A 19,561-nucleotide genomic window follows, 5' to 3' on the forward strand; every position below is an offset into this window, starting at 1 on the left:
TTATACAGTAATGGAGGGGTCTGGTGATGACTGGAGAGGTGACACTGCTGGGAATGCTGGGACATTATACAGTAATAGAGGGGTCTGGTGATGACTGGAGAGGTGACAGTGCTGGGAATGCTGGGACATTATACAGTAATGGAGGGGTCTGGTGATGACTGGAGAGGTGACAGTGCTGGGAATGCTGGGACATTATACAGTAACACCACTGGAGGGGTCGGGGTGATGACTGTATCATTGTGTGTCAGGTTCCTATAAGGTGTCAGGACGTGGCGGTCTATTTCTCCATGGAGGAGTGGGAGTATGTAGAAGGACACAAGGATCAGTACAAGGATCAGGTGATGATGGAGGATCAGCAGCCCCTCGCATCAGCAGGTAATAGACATGACTATATACACATGTCCTCTCATTATTTGTATGTAAAGAATGAATTCAGTCTCTGTATGTGTTCCCTACAGTCAGATCCAGTAACAGAACAGCACCAGAGAGGTGTGTTATATATCAAGGTAAAAATCTGAAGGACATTCCTACAGGGAAAGATCAGAGCTATATTAATGCTACAGACATAAAGAAAGAAGAGGAAACAGATGTGAGCGGTGATGAGCAGTATAAGGAGGACATTCCTACAGGGAAAGATCTGCGCTATTTGAATACTACAGGCATAAAGGAAGGAGAGGAGAAAGATGTGAGCCATGATGAGCAGTATAAGGAGGACATTCCTACAGGGAGAGATCTGAGCTATATGAATACTACAGACATAAAGGAAGAAGAGGAGACAGAAGTGAGAGGTGATGAGCAGTATAAGGAGGACATTCCTACAGGTAACCGCCCAGGTGAGTAGTCACCACTAAATGTTGAGATGAGTCACAGATTCTCAGTCACTGACTACAACAATAGTGTGTGGAATATTTAACGTTCTGTGTCCTTTCTGTATTTGACTGAATATAGGAATATACAGCAGGATATCCTAAATATGCTGGAATACAATGCATTTGGAAAGTCTTTAAATCCTTTGACTTCTTTTCACATTTGTTATGTTGAGGCAATATTCCATAATGCCAATAAGTGAAAATAGAATTTATTAAAAAGTATTTGGCAATACGTAAGTATTCATACCCTTTGCTATGATACCTGGTTTATAGCTCTGGGGCCTCCCATTTCTCTTGATCATCTCTGAGATGTTTGTACAGCTTGGTCAGAGTCACCTGTGGTAAATTCAGATGATTGGACAGGAGTTGCGAAGACACAGCCCTGTTTATAAAAAAGTAAAAAGTATTATGTAAGTTCCTACCGGGGACAGAGCTTGTGGCAGACCTAGGCAGCTGTGCCTTCTTCTTTCAGCGCCTGCTGCAGACCTGTGTTTCTGAGGAATTTTCTGTGGCAAACATCAGAAAAAGGTCTGGATTTTGACACCAGCAGATTCCATAGCTTTCGTGGAACATTTTGGTACCTTCAGTAACTACCTGAGTAGGTAGGTGACACCTGAAGGTATGTCCCTGAAGATAGTTACTCCCTGTAGGCAGTTGCAGCCCCTATAAGTAGCGGTTACTCCCTGTAGGTAGGTTCTCCTGTAGATAGTAGCCCCCTGTATATAGTAGCAGCTCCCTTTAGGTAGTTGCCACTCACTTGGGGGGGGCACGAGTTAGGTGGCTGTGAGGCTCTCTTAAGAGCGAGGAGTTAGGTGACCACCTAATTCGCCTAATGGTAGAGCCGCCTACGCTTTGCAGGGACTGTTAATCTGCTAATCTTTACAAGACTGTCTCTGCATAATCCGTTACTCTGCTAATCTACACCAACAGTCTCTGCATAATTTAGGATTTTCCTAGTTTGACGACGGAAAATATAGATTTTATAAAGACAGGAGGCGAGTATCAAAAGCATTATCCTTCTTTATTCAGCCCAATAGCAGAAAGAAATGCAATGTAATAACAAAAGAAAAAAGGGGTAGTGCTGGTCACAAAGCAACCATCTATACCCCCTTTACATTCCAACCAATCCTATTCCGACTTGCTCCATATTAACCGAATCCAGCTCCACCTCCTCCTCTTTCTTTATGCAGCTATTCCACCGGAACCAAACTGCAGTCTAGGAGAAGGCCAAAACCGTCCAAAACAGCAAACACGAATCCCACGGCAGATCCAACCAGCAACGAATTCAGGAACTTGTCCCCACTCAGGAACCACTGGAACGCGAACTATCCACTGACCTCCCACGAACAGAGAGGTCTGAAAACTGGATCAACAGATAAACTCATCCACTGGTACTTGATCGGGTGCAACGTTCAATACCCTAGAAAAGAAAACAGAACCATGACAGGGACGGGAAATAGGGAGGGTTGATGCTCATCTCCTGTCTTTATAAAATCTATATTTTCCGTCGTCAAACTAGGAAAATCCTAAATTTTATGGCAGACAGGAGGCTCGTATCAAATTTATGTTCAAAGCAAATAACAGCAATATCACACAACAAAATTACAACACTGACATAGAAACATGACTCTCTGGTCGAAAGTAAAACGAGCGAAACGTGTTTTCCGAAGACCAGTCTGCTGCCTTCATAATGTCCGACAGAGAGCCTCCCGCCTGAGCCACCTTGGTAGCCATGGCTCCTCTAGAAGAATGAGCTTTAAAGATCGAGACATCAATCCCAGCCAGGACCATCGTTTGGCGAACCCAACGTGACAAGGTTGGAGAAGACACCGGAAGGTGTGGAGCACAGAAAGATATGAGAAGTTGAGAAAAAGAGTCTGAACGTAATTGTGATGTCATAAGCTCATAGGCCTTAAGACACCACACCACACACAACTTAGGGTGTCCCGGAAAACTCGGATAGAAAACCGTTCTCAGATCGGTTTTCGTCCGACGTGAAATGGAAAAGAGCACACCCAGGGGCGTAAACTGCCTCCTCGATATATCCAATGCCCGAACATCCGACACAAACACAACAACATGGTCAGCTTAAACGATAGAAGCTTAAGAGGTAATTCTTCATTATCCTCCCAAGAAGAAAACGTACGAAAAATCAAGGAGACATCCCAAGTAGGTTGATACCTAGGTGCAGGAGGACGCTTAAAGCGAATGCCTCGCAAAAGACGGCACACCAACGGGTGTCTACCCAACGTCCCTCCCTCTATTTGGGCATGACGAGAAGAAATTGTGGACCTATAAACATTAATAGTCCGATAAGCCTTCCCGGTGTCAAAGGCCTCCGACAAAAAATTCAAGACTCCGGACACAGGGGCATGAATGGGATCCATCTTCCGTTGCCGAGCACCAATGAACCCATAATCCCCAGGCAGATCTGTAAGCCGATCTGGTACCTGGAGCCCATGCATCTAGCTGACTGTGAAATTTTGACACCAAGTTCCGGCATCCCGATATCAGCCAAGCCACCAGCCGCAATTGACCTGACAAGACTAACGGATGTGCTTCCTCCATCGGGTTCTTCAGAAGTGATGGGAAGACGGGGCAGATCCGTGGACGATCTATGGACATCCCCAGAATCTGGGGAAACCAAGATTGGGTCGGCCACCAGGGGTTGATCAGCACCAGAGTGGATGCCTGGGACTCCGCCTGCCACAAGACCTTGGGAATCACGGCAAACGGGGGAAACGCGTACAACGTTCCCGGAGGCCACGTTTGCAGAATCGCATCCGTGGCCAGCGCCTCCGGATCCGTATTTCCTTGCGAAGCAGCGTAAGCTTCTTTTCTGGAAGACTCAATATGGCCATAGGGGTATTCACCATGAAACCCAGAAATTCTATGTCTTGCGTGGGAACGAATATGGACTTCTTGTGGTTGATCAAGAACCCCAGATCTGTGAGAAGGGAACTTGTCCATTCCACGTGTAGTATCACCTGTTGAGGAGATTGAGCCATGATCAATATATCGTCGAGATATATGATAAGTCTCACTCCCCGACTTCTAAGAAGAGCCATAACCGGCCTTAGAAGTTTGGTGAAACACCACGGAGTGGACGAGAGTCCGAATGGGAGACATGTGAACTCCCACTTTTCATCGTCCCAGAGGAACTGCAGATACTGCTGGGAAGAAGCGTGAATCGGTACGGTAAGGTACGCGTCTTTTAAATCGATCTTCGCCAGCCAGTCGTCGGGAAGAAGAGAATCCCTGAGTAGATGTATGCCATCATCTTGAAGTGGCGATACGACACATACTCGTTGAGATCTCTTAGATTTATGATTGGCCTGTGGCCTCCGTCCTTTTTCTTCACCAAAAAAGGTTGCTGAGGAAACCCGGCTTGTCCATAGGCACCCGGGCGATGGCGTTTTTGTTTTGCAGGTCCGCGACCTCCTTGCAGATCAGAGCCCTGTCTGCTACTGAGAAGCAAATTTGTGTCGGCCATCTGGACTGCACTGGTGCGGACACGAAGTCTATCATGTATCCCGAGACCACCTGCAGCACCCATGGGTCTGAAGAAATTATGGACCAATGGTGGATAAAATACCTCAGTCTGCCCCCCACAGGGGTCGAACAAGAACTCTGAACAGTCCAACCCACCTGTGTTCCTGCCTCTGGAGAAACCTCTGGAACTGCCACGTGCCCTCCAGGGCCTTCCTCGAGTCGGATAAAAGGGGTTGGTGGCCACGGGTGCAGGAACCACCTGAGGTTGATGTCTGTCCTGCACATACTGAACGAAGGGTCTAGCATAGGGTTGAAAATAGGCACCCCTGCCGGAAAGTCGACCCTTTCCCCTTCCGGCCCTGCCGAAAACCTTAGCAGATTTCTTTAGCGAGGACTGAGCCTTATCTAGGCAGGAGAATAACCCTATGAACTTATTAATGTTCTTGATTAGGGAATCCCCAAACAGAAGGCCCTCAGCGGACGGGCCCAGCTCCTCAGTAGCCAGATGAGTCAGCTGAGGATCAAGACGCATCAGTATAGAGCGACGTCTTTCAGCTGACATCGCTGAATTTGCGTTGCCCAACAGGCACGTGGCCCTCAAGGCCCAGTTCCTGAGGACTCCAGCGTCCACCAATCCGCCTGTCGCCACAGCCTGTTCAGCCAAGTTCAAAATCTTGATAAGGGGTCCCAAGACGTCCAACAACTTGTCCTGCACGGACATGAAGGACCTGTCCAGACCCTTCTTCGGGTTCTTACCCGATTTAATTAAGTACTTTATAAGTATCGGGTCCAATTCAGGAGTAACTGCAACCCTGTTGGCCACCGACGGCCGAGGACATTCCGATCTTAGTTTGCTACGGTTGCCTCGATCTAAAGGCTTCCGCAGCCACGCCTCCACATATTTAGCCACCTGCGGTAGCCGGGACCATTCTCCCGACCTCTGGTGTTTGATGTCATCAGGGTCGAAAAATGGCACCCCTAGGGAGTCCAATATGGCGTGCAGATTGTCCGTAGTAGCAGAAGACCCCGAAGGGTCGCACTCCACCTAATCGCCTACCTCCCCTTCTTCGCTGGCTCCAGAAGAGGGTATCGATATTTCATAATCCGCCTCAGACTCCACCTCCGATTCGTCCCCATACAAATCGGGTTTCGTCCGCTTAGCAGAGTGGGTTGCCCGGATATCATGCTCTTCCTCCTGGGTGGAGGGTCTTAAACCCGATTTCGGGTTGGCGCCCAAATGTGAAGGGCCGTCTGTTGTGGTGTGGGAGAGGTCATTCGATCTGAACAATAGTGGCGTTTCCTGTCAGATTTGCCGGATTTCTGAGGCTCAGAAACCAGAATAGGTACGGATGCCATGGATGGCAGATCCGTGCAGGCCAATATAGCCTCCTGGTGGGATTGAGACACCGCCAGAGAAATAGACTTCATTCATAACCGCCATGGCAGACGTAAGAGCAGAATGAATGGACTGGTTCACTAGCTGATGAATCTCAGCAGCGGACATAGAGTCGGGTGTATGTGCAGGACTGGGGCCATCCCCCAAGGTCACCTCCAACTTTTTGTCAGTCATAGTGCCACTGAGATATGAAACTACAGTACGGGTCTGTAAAAGAGGAAAAAGGGGGACAGGACCATAAATAACTGTTTTACTATAATAACAGCAATACACAGTATTCACAGTAGAGTGTAGAAGGAAATGGCACTGTCCAGATGTATTAGATGAATTATGGCTGTAGTAGTACTTCCAGGAGATCGGGTAGGCAGACATATGTTGGGGGTGCAGGTTTAAACAGAAAAAGTCCAATAATAGGTGCAAGTGAAGAAGGAAAAAAACCACACTCACCCACTCTAAATGTACTGCGGACAAGGAGGTTTTTATTCAGCCGGGGGTCGAGGTCCGGGACAGGTGGACGACGTGGAGGAGAGAAATGCAACTAGTTTCGCTCACTACGGAGCTTTATCCAGCTAATATGCCACCATTGGGGGAAGAGGAAGTGGAATTCTTATACCACCCAGGGAGGCTGACGTAACATATTCAATCTAAGGTGATAGAACACACATGAGCATATGTTGCTATGTAGCGGACAAGGAACAATGAAGAAAAAGACAAAAAGTTAATAGAAAAAAAGTGGACTATTGTTAATAAGTTAGTAATTTATTGTTAATAGTTAATAAGTTAATAGAAAAAAAGTGGACTATTGGACCACTGACTCTGACTCCAGCAATTCGGATGAACACTCTAATTCTGCCAAGCCAAATTCGAAAAAAACATCACCCAAAACTAAACCACAAGCATCTGAAAATTCAGAAGAAACTGCAACCACTCTTCAAACATGCGACCCTTTAGGAAACGCACCCGAAGAGGAAGGAGAGCCAACAAATACTCAAAGCCGCAGAAAACGCAAGCAGGTCAAATGGTACCCCCAGGACTAGAAACACTCACAGTCCTTAACCTCACGAGTGAACCACTTGACGCACCAATAGAACAGGTTCTGAGTAAAGGCCTGAATTTTTGCATTCCAACCGCTTTTGATCCAGTTAGTTTTGAAATCGATCTGTACAAAAATATCAGAAAAATGAATTTATTTCGCTTTTTCAATAAAAATAAAGATGATAATCCACAAAAGAAGAATAAAACGTCTCGAGATACTAAAATTGGCAATTTGGGCTTTTTTGCACCAGACACCCCACCCAGTACAGACTGGGAAACAGTTGCACTTCTTATGAGCTTGATGGATGAGGATTCTATTCCTGAAGAAGGGGAAGAGTCTGAAAACCCCCCAAAAAATGTCTTCTCTGGAGGGGTGAAATCTTCTTTTAACCCTCCCCTACAGCATGGGAGTAGTCTAGATATATTCTCCAAACAAGTGTTAAAACAAACAAGAGCCCTGATCTATCCACAGGTTACTTCTAACCTTACAAAAGATGAAGAAAAGGCCCTAAAAATCTTGCAAAATCGCAAAGATTGGGTGATCAAAAAGGCAGATAAGGGCCAAAATGTGGTCATCATGAAAAAGGAGTATTACATAAATGAAGCCAATAGGCAGTTACAAGATACTACTACCTACTTACCTCTTACAACTGACCCGACACCAAAAATTTCCAACAAAATAAAAACATTGTTGAGAAAATACACAGAAAACGGTTTTCTGAAAAAAAAAACACAGCAGAGAAATTACTTAACCCACATCCAGTTAACCCTCGCTGGTACTTCTTACCAAAAACATATAAAAATATTGAAGCACCCCCCGGCAGCCCCATCGTGGCAGGCATTGGAGCTATAACCGAAGCACTATCACAAGATTTAGAGTGGCTTCTACATCCTTTCCTACCTAAAATACCATCCTATGTTAAGGACACTGACGACCTTCTTTTATCCCTGGAATCCTGGCAGGAATCCTATATCTTGACATCTATTGATGTTGAAGGGTTGTATACTAGAATTCCCCAGAAGATGGGAGTACAAGCGGTACAACAATTTTTAGTGGATACTGGACAAGAAGAGATTTTTGTGTCCTTTATAGGTGAAGCGCTCCATCTAATTCTTGAGAACAATTTTTACCTTTCAGAACAAATGGTACGCTCAATGCACGGGGACTGCGATGGGGACACCTGTGGCATCTTCCTTCACCACAATATTTTTGGCTATATTCGAAAAGTTATATATTCTCTGCAAAGAAAACCCATTTTCATCCTATATAGTGAAGTATTTTCGTTATGTAGATGACATTTTGATTGTTTGGAATGGAACTTCAGATCAGTTTTCAGAATTCACCAATTACATCAGCAACAATAACATGAATATGAAATTCACTAGTAAAATCAGCACCAACCAATTGGAATTTCTGGACGTACTCCTGGTGATTGAAAACAACCAACTTCAAACAAAAGGATACAGAAAACCCACGGCTTCAAAAAACCTCCCCCATCATAACAGCTTTCATCCTCACCACACAAAAACTGCATTACCATACAGCCAGTTTTTACGGTTAAGAAAAATAAATAAAACAGAAATAGATTTCGAGATACAAGCTCAAGAACTATATCAGCGTTTTTTATCTCGTGGCTACCCTGAACATGATCTAACAAAGGCATTCAAAAAAGCGAAAAAAAATTCCTAGAATCGAGTTGGTCACTAAACAATACAAAAAAAAAGTAAAAAGGATTCACATAGATTTGTTTTTTCCTTTCAGTATAACATTATGGCTGATACCATTCGTCAAGTTATTAAAAACAACTGGTTCATAATCGAAAATGATCCCTTCTTCCGTGAAATGTCCTGTGAAAAACCTTTAATTTCATTCAGACGAAGTAAAAGTCTAAGTAATATTCTTGTTCGAAGTACCTTACCTGCTGACAACAAAAACAAAGACTGTCTTTCATCTTCTACCCCTATCGGCAACTTCAAATGTGGGCATTGTTCACACTGCAAATACTTCCTAACTGAAAATAATTTTTCCCTGGGAGGCACCGAGGTGCGACTCAAAGACTTCATCAGTTGTCGCACCGATTATGTAGTATACACAGTGATATGCCCGTGTAGACGTTTCTATATCGGTTCTACTATCCGTCCTTTGAAAATCAGATTTCGTGAACATCTCCGGTCAGTTCACACTGGACATGGATGTATGCGGTTAATCGAACATGTACGGACTGCTCATGAAGGCAATGCAGAAGTTCTGAGATTCACTGGATTACAAAGAGTTAAAGAAAATCAACCGGGAATCGACAAGCACAAGACTTTGCTCCGTGCTGAAGAAAGGTGGATTATGCGCACGCGAGCCCTAGAAGGACTGGGTCTGAATGATCGTCAAGATCTTAGCATTTTTTGGTGACTTTGTTACTTTTTTCAATCAATTTTTTATTAAGTAATATAGTTTTTTCTTTTTTACTCTTATTTTTTTCGTGGCCCTCCCCCTTTTTAGTATAAAGATATGTTCTTTTTTTGTTACCTATTCCTTCCAGCTATGCCTAGATACATATATTTTTTTGCAGTTGTTAACATATAATTATACATTATTTTTTGTTCCCCCCCCCCTTTTTTTTCTTTTGTTTATGTTTTCACATATTTAGACCACCTCTCTTTCCCCCCCCCTTTTTTTTACCTTGCGGTTTTTTATGTTGCATCTTTTTTTCTATTAACCTTTTGTCTTTTTCTTCATTGTTCCTTGTCCGCTACATAGCAAGATATGCTCATGTGTGTTCTATCACCTTAGATTGCATATGTCACGTCAGCCTCCCTGGGCGGTATAAGAATTCCACTTCCTCTTCCCCCAGTGGTGGCATATTAGCTGGATAAAGCTCCGTAGTGAACAAAACTAGTTGCATTTCTCTCCTCCACCTGTCCTGGACCTCGACCCCCGGCTGAATAAAAACCTCCTTGTCCGCAGTACATTTAGAGTTGGTGAGTGCGTTTTTTTTCCTTCTACACTTGCACATAGTAATCACAGGCTTGCAGTTCAGACAGCTGCAGCACAAGCCCAACACAACAGGGGTTAATAAAAGACTGCCCCCAGAACCTGAGGAACAGCCGACACAGCTATACAGATAGACAGCTGTAAATCGGTGAACCAGCAGGGACACAGCCCTGTCAGCGCTTGGAGAAGCACAGACAGCGGCTGCTGAGACACACGCGCAGCTGTGTGGAGGTCCGGCCATAATCAGTGATACAAACACTGGGGAACGGCCGTGCTGCGCGATCTCGCTATACCCTGCGTGCTCACATGACTCAGCGGGTACGAGAAGCGTGCAGGGAGCGAGAGGGGGGGGCGGAGATGACCGGCGAAGAAGAAACGCCAATGTCACCGCAATGGCGCAGGCAAAGAACAGGTATGTTGAAGTAACTAAGTGGGAAGCCGCCCGAACACTGGCAAGGGGACGGGAAGGGGGGGAAACACGGGAGAAATACAGCGCTAGCGCCAGGGAGGGAGAAAGCATAAGATGGAAATAAACAGGAGAGATTACAGAATGAAAACAGAATCCGGTGTATGAAGTATCTACACCGGAATAACTAAAATAGGAAGACTAGAAAGATTGTAGAGTGGCAGAAGAATATAGGACACTTCTAACCGCCACAAAACCTAAGAAAATTGGAGCATATACTTATCTGATGTTGCCTCTGCTACTGAGCAGAAAGAGGAGGAGTCGGAATAGGATTGGTTCGAATGTAAAGGGGGGGGGTAGATGGTTGCTTGGTGACCAGCACTACCCCTTTTTTCTTTTGTTATTACATTACAATGCATTTCTTTCTGCTATTGGGCTGAATAAAGAAGGATAATGCTTTTGATACGAGCCTCCTGTCTGCCATAAAATCCGCTGATATGCTAATCTGTACAAGACTGTCTCTGCAGGGCCTTACATAATTTACAGTGCCTTACATCATTTACAGAGCCTCAAGTTAGCTGGGATTAAATATCCTGAAAATTAAATATGGCTCCAAAACCTAAGAAATCCAATAGCCCATCTAAAGATAAATTCACAGCATCCTTAAAGGGTAGCTCCCACCATCACTTTTTTTTTTCTGTCCCTGCCTATTACCCATCTATCCCTAACCCCCTCCCTGCCTTTAATTTTTTTTTTTACTATCCTAGAAATGCCTTTTTGTCTGGCTGGTAGTGTGCTCACTACCAGGCAGACTTCGCCAGCAGGCACCACGTCACTGATGCCTGCTGGGGCCGACACTTCCGCCCGTAGTTCACCTATACAGGGTGCCTCCAGCTGTTTCTCCACTGCAAGTCCCAGCTTGCCCTGACATCTATTGGCTGTTAGGGCATGCTGGGAGTTGTAGTGGGGAAACAACTGGAGGCACCCTGTATAGGTGAACACCGGATCTGTGATGGCCGCACATACTGCTCCCCGCCACGCAGCCCGCAACCCCCCCCCCCTGGCCCCGTCGCGCCGTTCATCTCACTCCCCCTCCCCCTTAGTTCACCCATTCAGAGTACCCCTTCCCCGCCGCGCAGCCCGCAACCCCCCCGGCTCCGCTCAACCCACTCCCCCTCCCCACCCCCCTTAGTTCACCTATTCAGTGTCCCTCCAGCTGTTTCCCCACTACAACTCCCAGCTTTCCCTGACATCTATTGGCTGTCAGGGCATGCTGGGAGTTGTAGTGGGGAAACTGGAGGCATACTGTATAGGTGAACACGCAACCCCCCCCCCCCCCCCCCCCGGCATAATCCTTTACCTTGTCCCCGGGAGCCTGCGTGCATCCACTTCCTTCAAAGCGCTCGCTCCCGCCTGTCTGATTGACAGGCGGGAGCGAGCACCGCAGCGAGCACCGCAGTGACTGAATTTCGACTCATTGCCAGGCTTAAATGAGTCAAAATTCTGTAGTGACGTCACTGCCGAATGCATTCGGCCACTAGGAGGGCGACCCCTAGTGGCCGAATTTAAAAGTGATTTTAAACTGGTTTAAAATCACTTTTTTTTATTAAAGTATATTAGAGATATGTTGTAGTACTTAAATACTACAACATATCAATTTTTAGTTTTCATGACAGTGCCCATTTAAGCATAATTCTAGGGTTCAGTCCTGCAGGACTCGAGCCCTGAATAATCGTGGTCATGCGGAAGAGGAGCATAGCAGTGTATATGATGTGACAGGGTTGCACCCCTGATGGCCAGCAGCCAGATAGAGGGGTGCAGCGCCACCTGTGTTGTACTTAAAGGGGTACTCCGGTGGAAAACTTTTTTTTTTCTTTAATAAACTGGTGCCAGAAAGTTAAAAATAATTGTAAATTACTTCTATTAAAAAATCTTTACCCTTCCTGTACTTTTTAGCAGCTGTATGCTACAGAGGAAATTCTGTTCTTTTTCAATTTTTTTGTCTTGTCCACAGTGCTCTCTGCTGACACCTGATGTCGTATCAGGAACTGTCCAGAGCAGGAGAAAATCCCCATAGCAAACCTATGCTGCTCTGGACAGTTCCTGATATGGACAGAGGTGTCAGCAGAGAGCACTGTGGACAAGACAAAAAAGAAATTAAAGAACAGAATTTCCTCAGTACAAGCCACAGGCAGCATCCTCATGAAGGGGCGCTCTGGTCAACGGCCTACTCTGCCTATGGGTAGAGCCGAAGCTTTTATAGGCAGTATAGGGATATTATTTTACCACATTTGTTAGGAATAATTAATTCATCTTTTGACAGTGGAATCCTCTCAGACTCCCAGCCAAAAATTTTTAATTTTGAAAAGAAATGAGGACCCCTGTAAAATTGGGTCATATAGACTGATTTCACTCTAAATTAGTTTATAAAGATCAGAATGGGTTTATCCAAGAACGTATTGGAAGTTATGAGGTCATTTGGAATTGGGGAGGGATTTATAGGTATGGTCAGGGACTTATATAATATAAAGGGCAAGAGCTGTGGTACAGGGGAATGCTTCCATGACAAAAATCTTTAGTTTGTACAGGGGGACAGTGCAGGGGTGTCCCCGATACCCCCTTTTTGCTCTCTCAATAACACCTTTACCAATCCAAATTATGTCTGATCCAAATATAATTGGGTTCGGAGCCCAGGGTAGGGAAGGTAAAATATCGTTGTGTATTTGTTGGATCTTAATTCTTCCTTCCCTAGGGTTCTGGATATAATCAAAGAGTTTGGCTCATACTGAGGGTTGTCCATTAACTGGGAAAAAATCTATTCTGATGCCACTAGGAGATGGGGTAGAGGATTTTAAAGAAAGAGGAGAGTTTTAAATACCTGGGGATCTAAATCTCTTTGGGGGGTTGGAGATTTTCATAAAATTAACACTTATTTCTTGGTCTCCGAATAAAAAAAAAAAGTCAAGATTTAGAAAAAATCTCCCAAATTTACAAAACGGATATTAGTCCTAATTAGAACCATTCTTCTTCCAAAGTTGGTGTTGGAGTCGCCTATTTGGTTAAATGATAAAATACTTTATAGGATTATAGCTATTTTTTTTTAAACATGACACCCTGTCCATCCACACTATCCCCAGTATGGGTTATAGCTTTACAAAGAGGGGTTACTTACTTAAAGCGTACCCGTCAGATCCAACTAAATTTTTTTATATATATATATATATATATATATATATATATATATATATATATATATATATATATCACTCAGTACCTAATTCTGACCATGTACATAATTTTATGTGTCTAGCACCTTTATTTTTTTTTTATTACACTTTTAGCTTACTAGTCTGAATTCCTCTCAAAGGAAGGGGGCGTGGCCTCACTGTTCAGGTCTCCACCCCTTTCCTCAGTATGCTGTCTGCTCACATTTCCCCTATCATTAGCAAAACTACAACTCCCAGCTTGTCCTCACTGACAGTAGCGGGACACAAGCTGACAGTGGGAGGACTTTTGTACCTGACAGTGCCCATTTAAATCCGTTGAGTATTTCCTGAGTTATGGCACTGTAATCTTCAGCTGCATTGCGCTCCAGCGCCCAATGGAGGCAGGGAGCCGTTTTACTCAGCTCTCCTCCTTAATAATTCCCCGATATTAGGAATTATTTGTCATCTCAGGTCGCCTGGTTTAAAGATTGGTGGGAAGGTGGGTTTTTTCCCATTTGGTTGGTAGGTTTGATGGGAAATTTCTTAGTATATTTGAACTTTGGTAGTCATCACAACTAGAGTGTATGGAGGAAGATGCCCAGAGTAGATTCCTGGATGGGACTAAACAAGGTGGAGGGGAAGTTTAATATGTTGGCAATTGCTCTAGTATGGTATAATAGGAACTTGGGGAAAATTAATGAATTGGGAACACATATCTTGGAGGCAGGCATTAGAAAGGTAGGGGACTTAGTTTCAGCATGATTTCAGCATGAATTCAGCGCAAAACTCATTATTCAATGTACTTGGGAGAATCTTAAATTTAAAAGTAGGAAAGGTACAATTTGTATTTATACCTGAACATCTATCCAACTGTGTTTGCAGTTCTGAGCATCAAATACACCTGACATATTCCCTGTAGAAAGGTCCTACAGGGACCTAAAATACTAACTTTATTTATATGAAAAATTCTTAAGGTTATATTTCTCAAAAATAATAAATTCTGTTTTGTACTTGACAGATGACTGTACCAGGAGATCAGAGGAGAATCTTATATCTTCATATTATGAAGCAGATGATGATATCACACAAGATACATATGAAGAACATTACATTATCCCAGATACACCCTCAGCCCTTCACAGCCAAGGTCTGTCATCTCATCCCGTTATACCAGTCCTGTTCTCTGATCCATCACCGGCTGTTAAACAAAATAAAAGCCACAGAAGGGTTGTTAGACAAAGAAAAGCTTATACAGAGAAGGAGCCATTTTCTTGTTTAGAATGTGGGAAATGTTTTACTCATAAATCAAGACTTTTTTATCATCAAAGAACTCATACAGGAGAAAAGCCATTTCCATGTCCAGAATGTGGGAAATGTTTTCGTTACAAATCAAATCTTGTTGAACATCTAAAAACTCACACAGGAGATAAGCCATTTCCATGTCCAGAATGTGGAAAATGTTTTAGTCATCAATCGAATGTTGCTAAACATCTAAAAACTCACACAGGGGAGAAGCCATTTTCCTGTCCAGATTGTGGCAATTTTTTTACTCAGAAAACATCTCTAAAGGAACATCAAAGAATTCACACAGGAGAGAAGCCATTTTCATGTTTAGAATGTGGGAAATGTTTTAATCGTAAATCAAGTCTTGTTGAACATCAAAAAACTCACACAAGGGAAATGGCATTTTCATGTTCAGAATGTGGGAAATGTTTTACTCGGAAATCAGATCTTGTTAAACATCAGAAAACTCACTTACGGCTGCTTTTAATAGCTGAGGGACACCGCATATAGCCGACATGGAACTAATTAGTTAAAAATCATAATTAAAAGATATTTAAAAAATCCCTTTTTCCATAAAAAAGTAATCATGTAAGTTCCTACCGGGGGTTGAGCTTGTGGCAGACCTGGATCTCTAAGGAATTCTCTGTGGCAAACATCAGAAAAGTGGCTGACACCAGCAGATTCCTTATCTTTCCTGTCACATTTTGGTACCTTCAGCGACCATTTTGAGCTATGGACAAGCCATGTGGCTGAGGAGAGCCTAGTAAGAGCCAGCACCATTGTGGACACCTTGCAGCTGGGCTGGATAAGGACCTGCAGTGCCTCTCTGTCTGGTCAGTGACTCTCCTGGGTATGGTCTTTTACTTTTGGCCCAGTATATTCTTATCCTCAGTGCCTTATCTCCTTTCTGAACTGTCCCCTGTACTCAGCCTGCACTGAGCTGCCTCCTCTATTCTCCCTCCCTGGACTAATCACTTGCCTCCTATCTGTGTGCCTGCTATAAGTGAGGTCTCTGGAGCCTCTGGTTTCACAGCACAAGGGGTTAAAGTGTACAGTTGAATGGCTCAGTGCCTTATCTCTTCCCTCACACTAGTTATAGCTGAACTGATTTCAGCCTGAGCTGCCTGGGGGGTCTCCTCCATACTCCAACCCCCCACCCCCCTCTGTCCCAGGGACTCCTCCATACTCACTCACACCTCTGTCCCGGGGACTCCTCCATACTCCCTCCTTCCCACCTCTATCCCGAGGACTCCTCCATACTCCCTCCCTCACACCTATGTCCCGGGGAATCCTCTATACTTCCTCCCTCACTTCTGTCCTGGGGACTCCTCCATACTTCCTCCTTCCCACCTCTGTCCCGACGACTCCTCCATACTCCCTCCTTTCCACCTCTGTCCCGAGGACTCCTCCATACTCCCTCCCTCACACCTATGTCCCGGGGACACCTCTATACTCCCTCCCTCACACCTATGTCCCGGGGACTCCTCCATACTCACTCACACCTCTGTCCCGGGGACTTCTCCATACTGCCTCCTTCACACCTCTGTACCGGGGACTCCTCCATACTCACTCCCTCCCACCTCTGTCCTGGGTACTCCTCCATACTTCCTCCCTCACACCTCTGTCCCGGGGACTCCTCCATACTCCCTCCTTCCCACCTATGTCCTGGGGACTCCTCTATACTCCCTCCCTCACCTCTGTCCTGGGGACTCCTCCATACTCCCTCCTTCCCACCTATGTCCTGGGGACTCCTCTATACTCCCTCCCTCACCTCTGTCCTGGGGACTCCTCCATACTCCCTCCCTCACTTGCTTACTATCTGAGCCTGATACAAGTGAGCTCTCTGGATTCCCAGCACATGGGGTTAGAGTGCACCATTGTATGACTACTGTATTACACCTTTTGCAGTCATCCCACCCCCCTGGCATGCTGGTGGCCAATGACCAGCGTAATAAAACTCAGATCTTCCACCTCTGTGCTACAACCCAGCTGACTCTACAACCCTGGGAGGATTCACACAGGGAAAAGCCACATCCATAACTATACCCTATAGTATCCTGGAAAAAGTGATATCCAGAGAAATGATTCTTGTTCTATATATGAAAATTCCATACTCCATTTCTGGATATCTAATTCACCTCCCTCTACCCGTCTTCTCCTTGAAAACCTTGTATTTCTTTCGTGTACGGACTGGATAGAGTTTTCACCGCTCAGGGAGAAGAGGGTTAAAAGATTCTTCCTCACCTGGACTAGATTCCCATTTCTATTTACCCCTTCGCTCATGACAGCCCCCCTGGAGAGGACCTCCGACCACAGGATCGGAAACCTCAGGATAAAATAGGACGCACCTCAGGTCAGGTCTCCTGTCCTCCGGTTCCACCTTCGAACCCTCAGACGTTCTCCCTATTAAAATCCTTATGATAAAAATGTGTTTCCTCATAGCTATAACCACAGATCGAATAGGGAAGCTCCAAGCTCTTTCAGCTTTTCCTCCTTTTACTAATATCCTGGATGATAGAGTAGTAATGAAGACTTTGCCAACCATCTTTTTGTTTAAACCCAAAAAACGATAAAGAAGCCATTAACCCCTTAAGGACCAGGCCATTTTACACCTTAAGGACCAGAGCATTATTTGCAATTCTGACCACTGTCACTTTAAACATTAATAACTCTGGAATGCTTTTACTTATCATTCTGATTCTGAGATTGTTTTTTCGTGACATTCTACTTTAACATAGTTGTAAATTTTCGTGGTACCTTGCATCCTTTCTTGGTGAAAAATCCCCAAATTTGATGAAAAAAATTAAAATTTTGCATTTTTCTAACTTTGAAGCACTATGCTTGTAAGGAAAATGGATATTCAAAATAATTATTTTTTTTGGTTCACATATACAATATGTCTACTTAATGTTTGCATCATAAAATTGATGAGGTTTTTACTTTTGGAAGACACCAGAGGTCTTCAAAGTTCAGCAGCAATTTTGAAAATTTTCACAAAATTTTCAAACTCACTATTTTTCAGTGACCAGTTCAGTTTTGAAGTGGATTTGAAGGGTCATCATCTTAGAAATACCCCACAAATGACCCCATTATAAAAACTGCACCCCCAAAGTATTCAAAATGACATTCAGTCAGCGTTTTAACCCTTTAGGCGTTTCACAGGAATAGCAGCAAAGTGAAGGAGAAAATTCCAAATCTTAATTTTTTACACTCGCATGTTCTTGTAGACCCAATTTTTGAATTTTTACAAGGGGTAAAAAGGAGAAAATTTTTACTTGTATTTGAAACCCAATTTCTCTCGAGTAAGGACATACCTCATATGTCTATTTAAATTGTTCGGCGGGCGCAGTAGAGGGCTCAGAAGGGAAGGAGCGACAAATGGCTTTTGGGGGGCATGTCACATTTAGGAAGCCCCTATGGTGCCAGAGCAGCAAAAAAAAAAACACATGGCATACCATTTTGGAAACTAGACCCCTCGGGGAACATAAGAAGAGGTAAAGTGAACCTTAATACCCCACAGGTGATTCACGACTTTTGCATATGTAAAAAAAAAAAAAAAAATTTTTTTACCTAAAATGCTTGGTTTCCCAAAAATTTTACATTTTAAAAAAAGGGTAATAGCAGAAAATACCCCCCAAAATTTGAAGCCCAATTTCTCCCGATTCAGAAAACCCCCCATATGGGGGTGAAAAGTGCTCTGTTGGCGCACTACAGGTCTCAGAAGAGAAGAAGTCACCTTTAGCTTTTTTAAAGCAAATTTTGCTCTGGGGGCATGCCGCATTTAGGAAGCCCCTATGGTGCCAGAACAGCAAAAAGAAAAACCACATGGCATACAATTTTGGAAACTAGACCCCTTAGGGAACGTAACAAGGGGTAATGTGAACCTTTATACCCCACAGGTGTTTCACGACTTTTGCATATGTAAAAAAAAAAACATTTTTTTACCTAAAATGCTTGGTTTCCCAAAACTTTTACATTTTAAAAAAAGGGTAAAAGCAGAAAATACCCCCCAAAATTTGTAACACAATTTCTCCCTAGTACGGCGATACCCCATATGTGACCCTTAACTGTTGCCTTGAAATACGACAGGGCTCCAAAGTGAGAGCGCCATGCGCATTTGAGGCATAAATTAGGGACTTACATAGGGGCATTCTACGCCAGTGATTCCCAAACAGGGTGCCTCCAGCTGTTGTAAAACTCCCAGCATGCCTGGACTGTCAGTGGCTATCTGGCAATACTGGGAGTAGTTGTTTTGCAACAGCTGGAGGCTCTGTTTTGGAAACATTGGCGTACCAGACGTTTGTCATTTTTATTGGGGAGGGGGGCTGTGTAGGGGTATGTGTATATGTAGTGTTTTTTACTTTTTATTTTATTGTGTGTTAGTGTAGTGTTTTTAGGGTACAGTCGCACAGTAGTTTCTCACTGGCAGTTTGAGCTGCGGCAGAAAATTTGCCGCAGCTCAAACTTGCAGCCGGATACTTACTGTAAACCTCCGCCCATGTGAGTGTACCCTGTACATTCACATTGGGGGGGGGGGGGGGGAAAAGAAACATCCAGCTGCAAAACTACAACTCCCAGCATGTACAGTCTATCAGTGCATGCTGGGAGTTGTAGTTTTGCAACAGCTGGAGGCACACTGGTTGTGAAACACAGAGTTTGGTAACAAACTCAGTGTTTTGCAACCAGTGTCCCTTCAGCTGTTGCAAAAGCTACAACCCCCAGCATGTACAGACAGTGGAAGGGCATGCTGGGACTTGTAGTTATGCAACAGCTGGAGGCATACTACTTTGGCTGGGGATTGTAGTTATGCAACAGCTGGAGACACACTGGTTTGCTACTTAACTCAGTGTTTCACAACCAGTGTGCCTTCAGCTGTTGCAAAACTAC

At 44.3% G+C, this 19,561-nt stretch overlaps 1 protein-coding gene across 1 annotated transcript; it reads left to right on the forward strand.

Annotated features, from left to right (window-relative positions):
* The first annotated feature begins 252 nt into the window (after positions 1-252).
* On the forward strand, positions 253-19,078 carry LOC130297251 (zinc finger protein 37-like). The gene is made up of 3 exons (XM_056549506.1): positions 253-375; positions 459-833; positions 14,409-19,078. The coding sequence occupies exons 1-3, from the start codon at positions 288-290 to the stop codon at positions 15,182-15,184; spliced, it is 1,239 nt and encodes a 412-aa protein (XP_056405481.1). The 5' UTR covers positions 253-287; the 3' UTR covers positions 15,185-19,078.
* Positions 19,079-19,561: the final 483 nt, after the last annotated feature.

This window comes from Hyla sarda, chromosome 1 (genome assembly GCF_029499605.1).
Source record: "Hyla sarda isolate aHylSar1 chromosome 1, aHylSar1.hap1, whole genome shotgun sequence".
NCBI classification, from domain to species: Eukaryota; Metazoa; Chordata; class Amphibia; order Anura; family Hylidae; genus Hyla; species Hyla sarda.

What these genes read in the sequence shown, in the direction of transcription:
- LOC130297251 (XM_056549506.1), top strand. Translation starts at nt 288, where the DNA reads ATGGAGGAGTGGGAGTATGTAGAAGGACACAAGGATCAGTACAAGGAT. An exon ending in GCAGCCCCTCGCATCAGCAG is followed by an intron (nt 376 to 458) that starts GTAATAGACATG and finishes TGTTCCCTACAG; the next exon opens with TCAGATCCAGTAACAGAACA. An exon ending in TCCTACAGGTAACCGCCCAG is followed by an intron (nt 834 to 14,408) that starts GTGAGTAGTCAC and finishes TGTACTTGACAG; the next exon opens with ATGACTGTACCAGGAGATCA.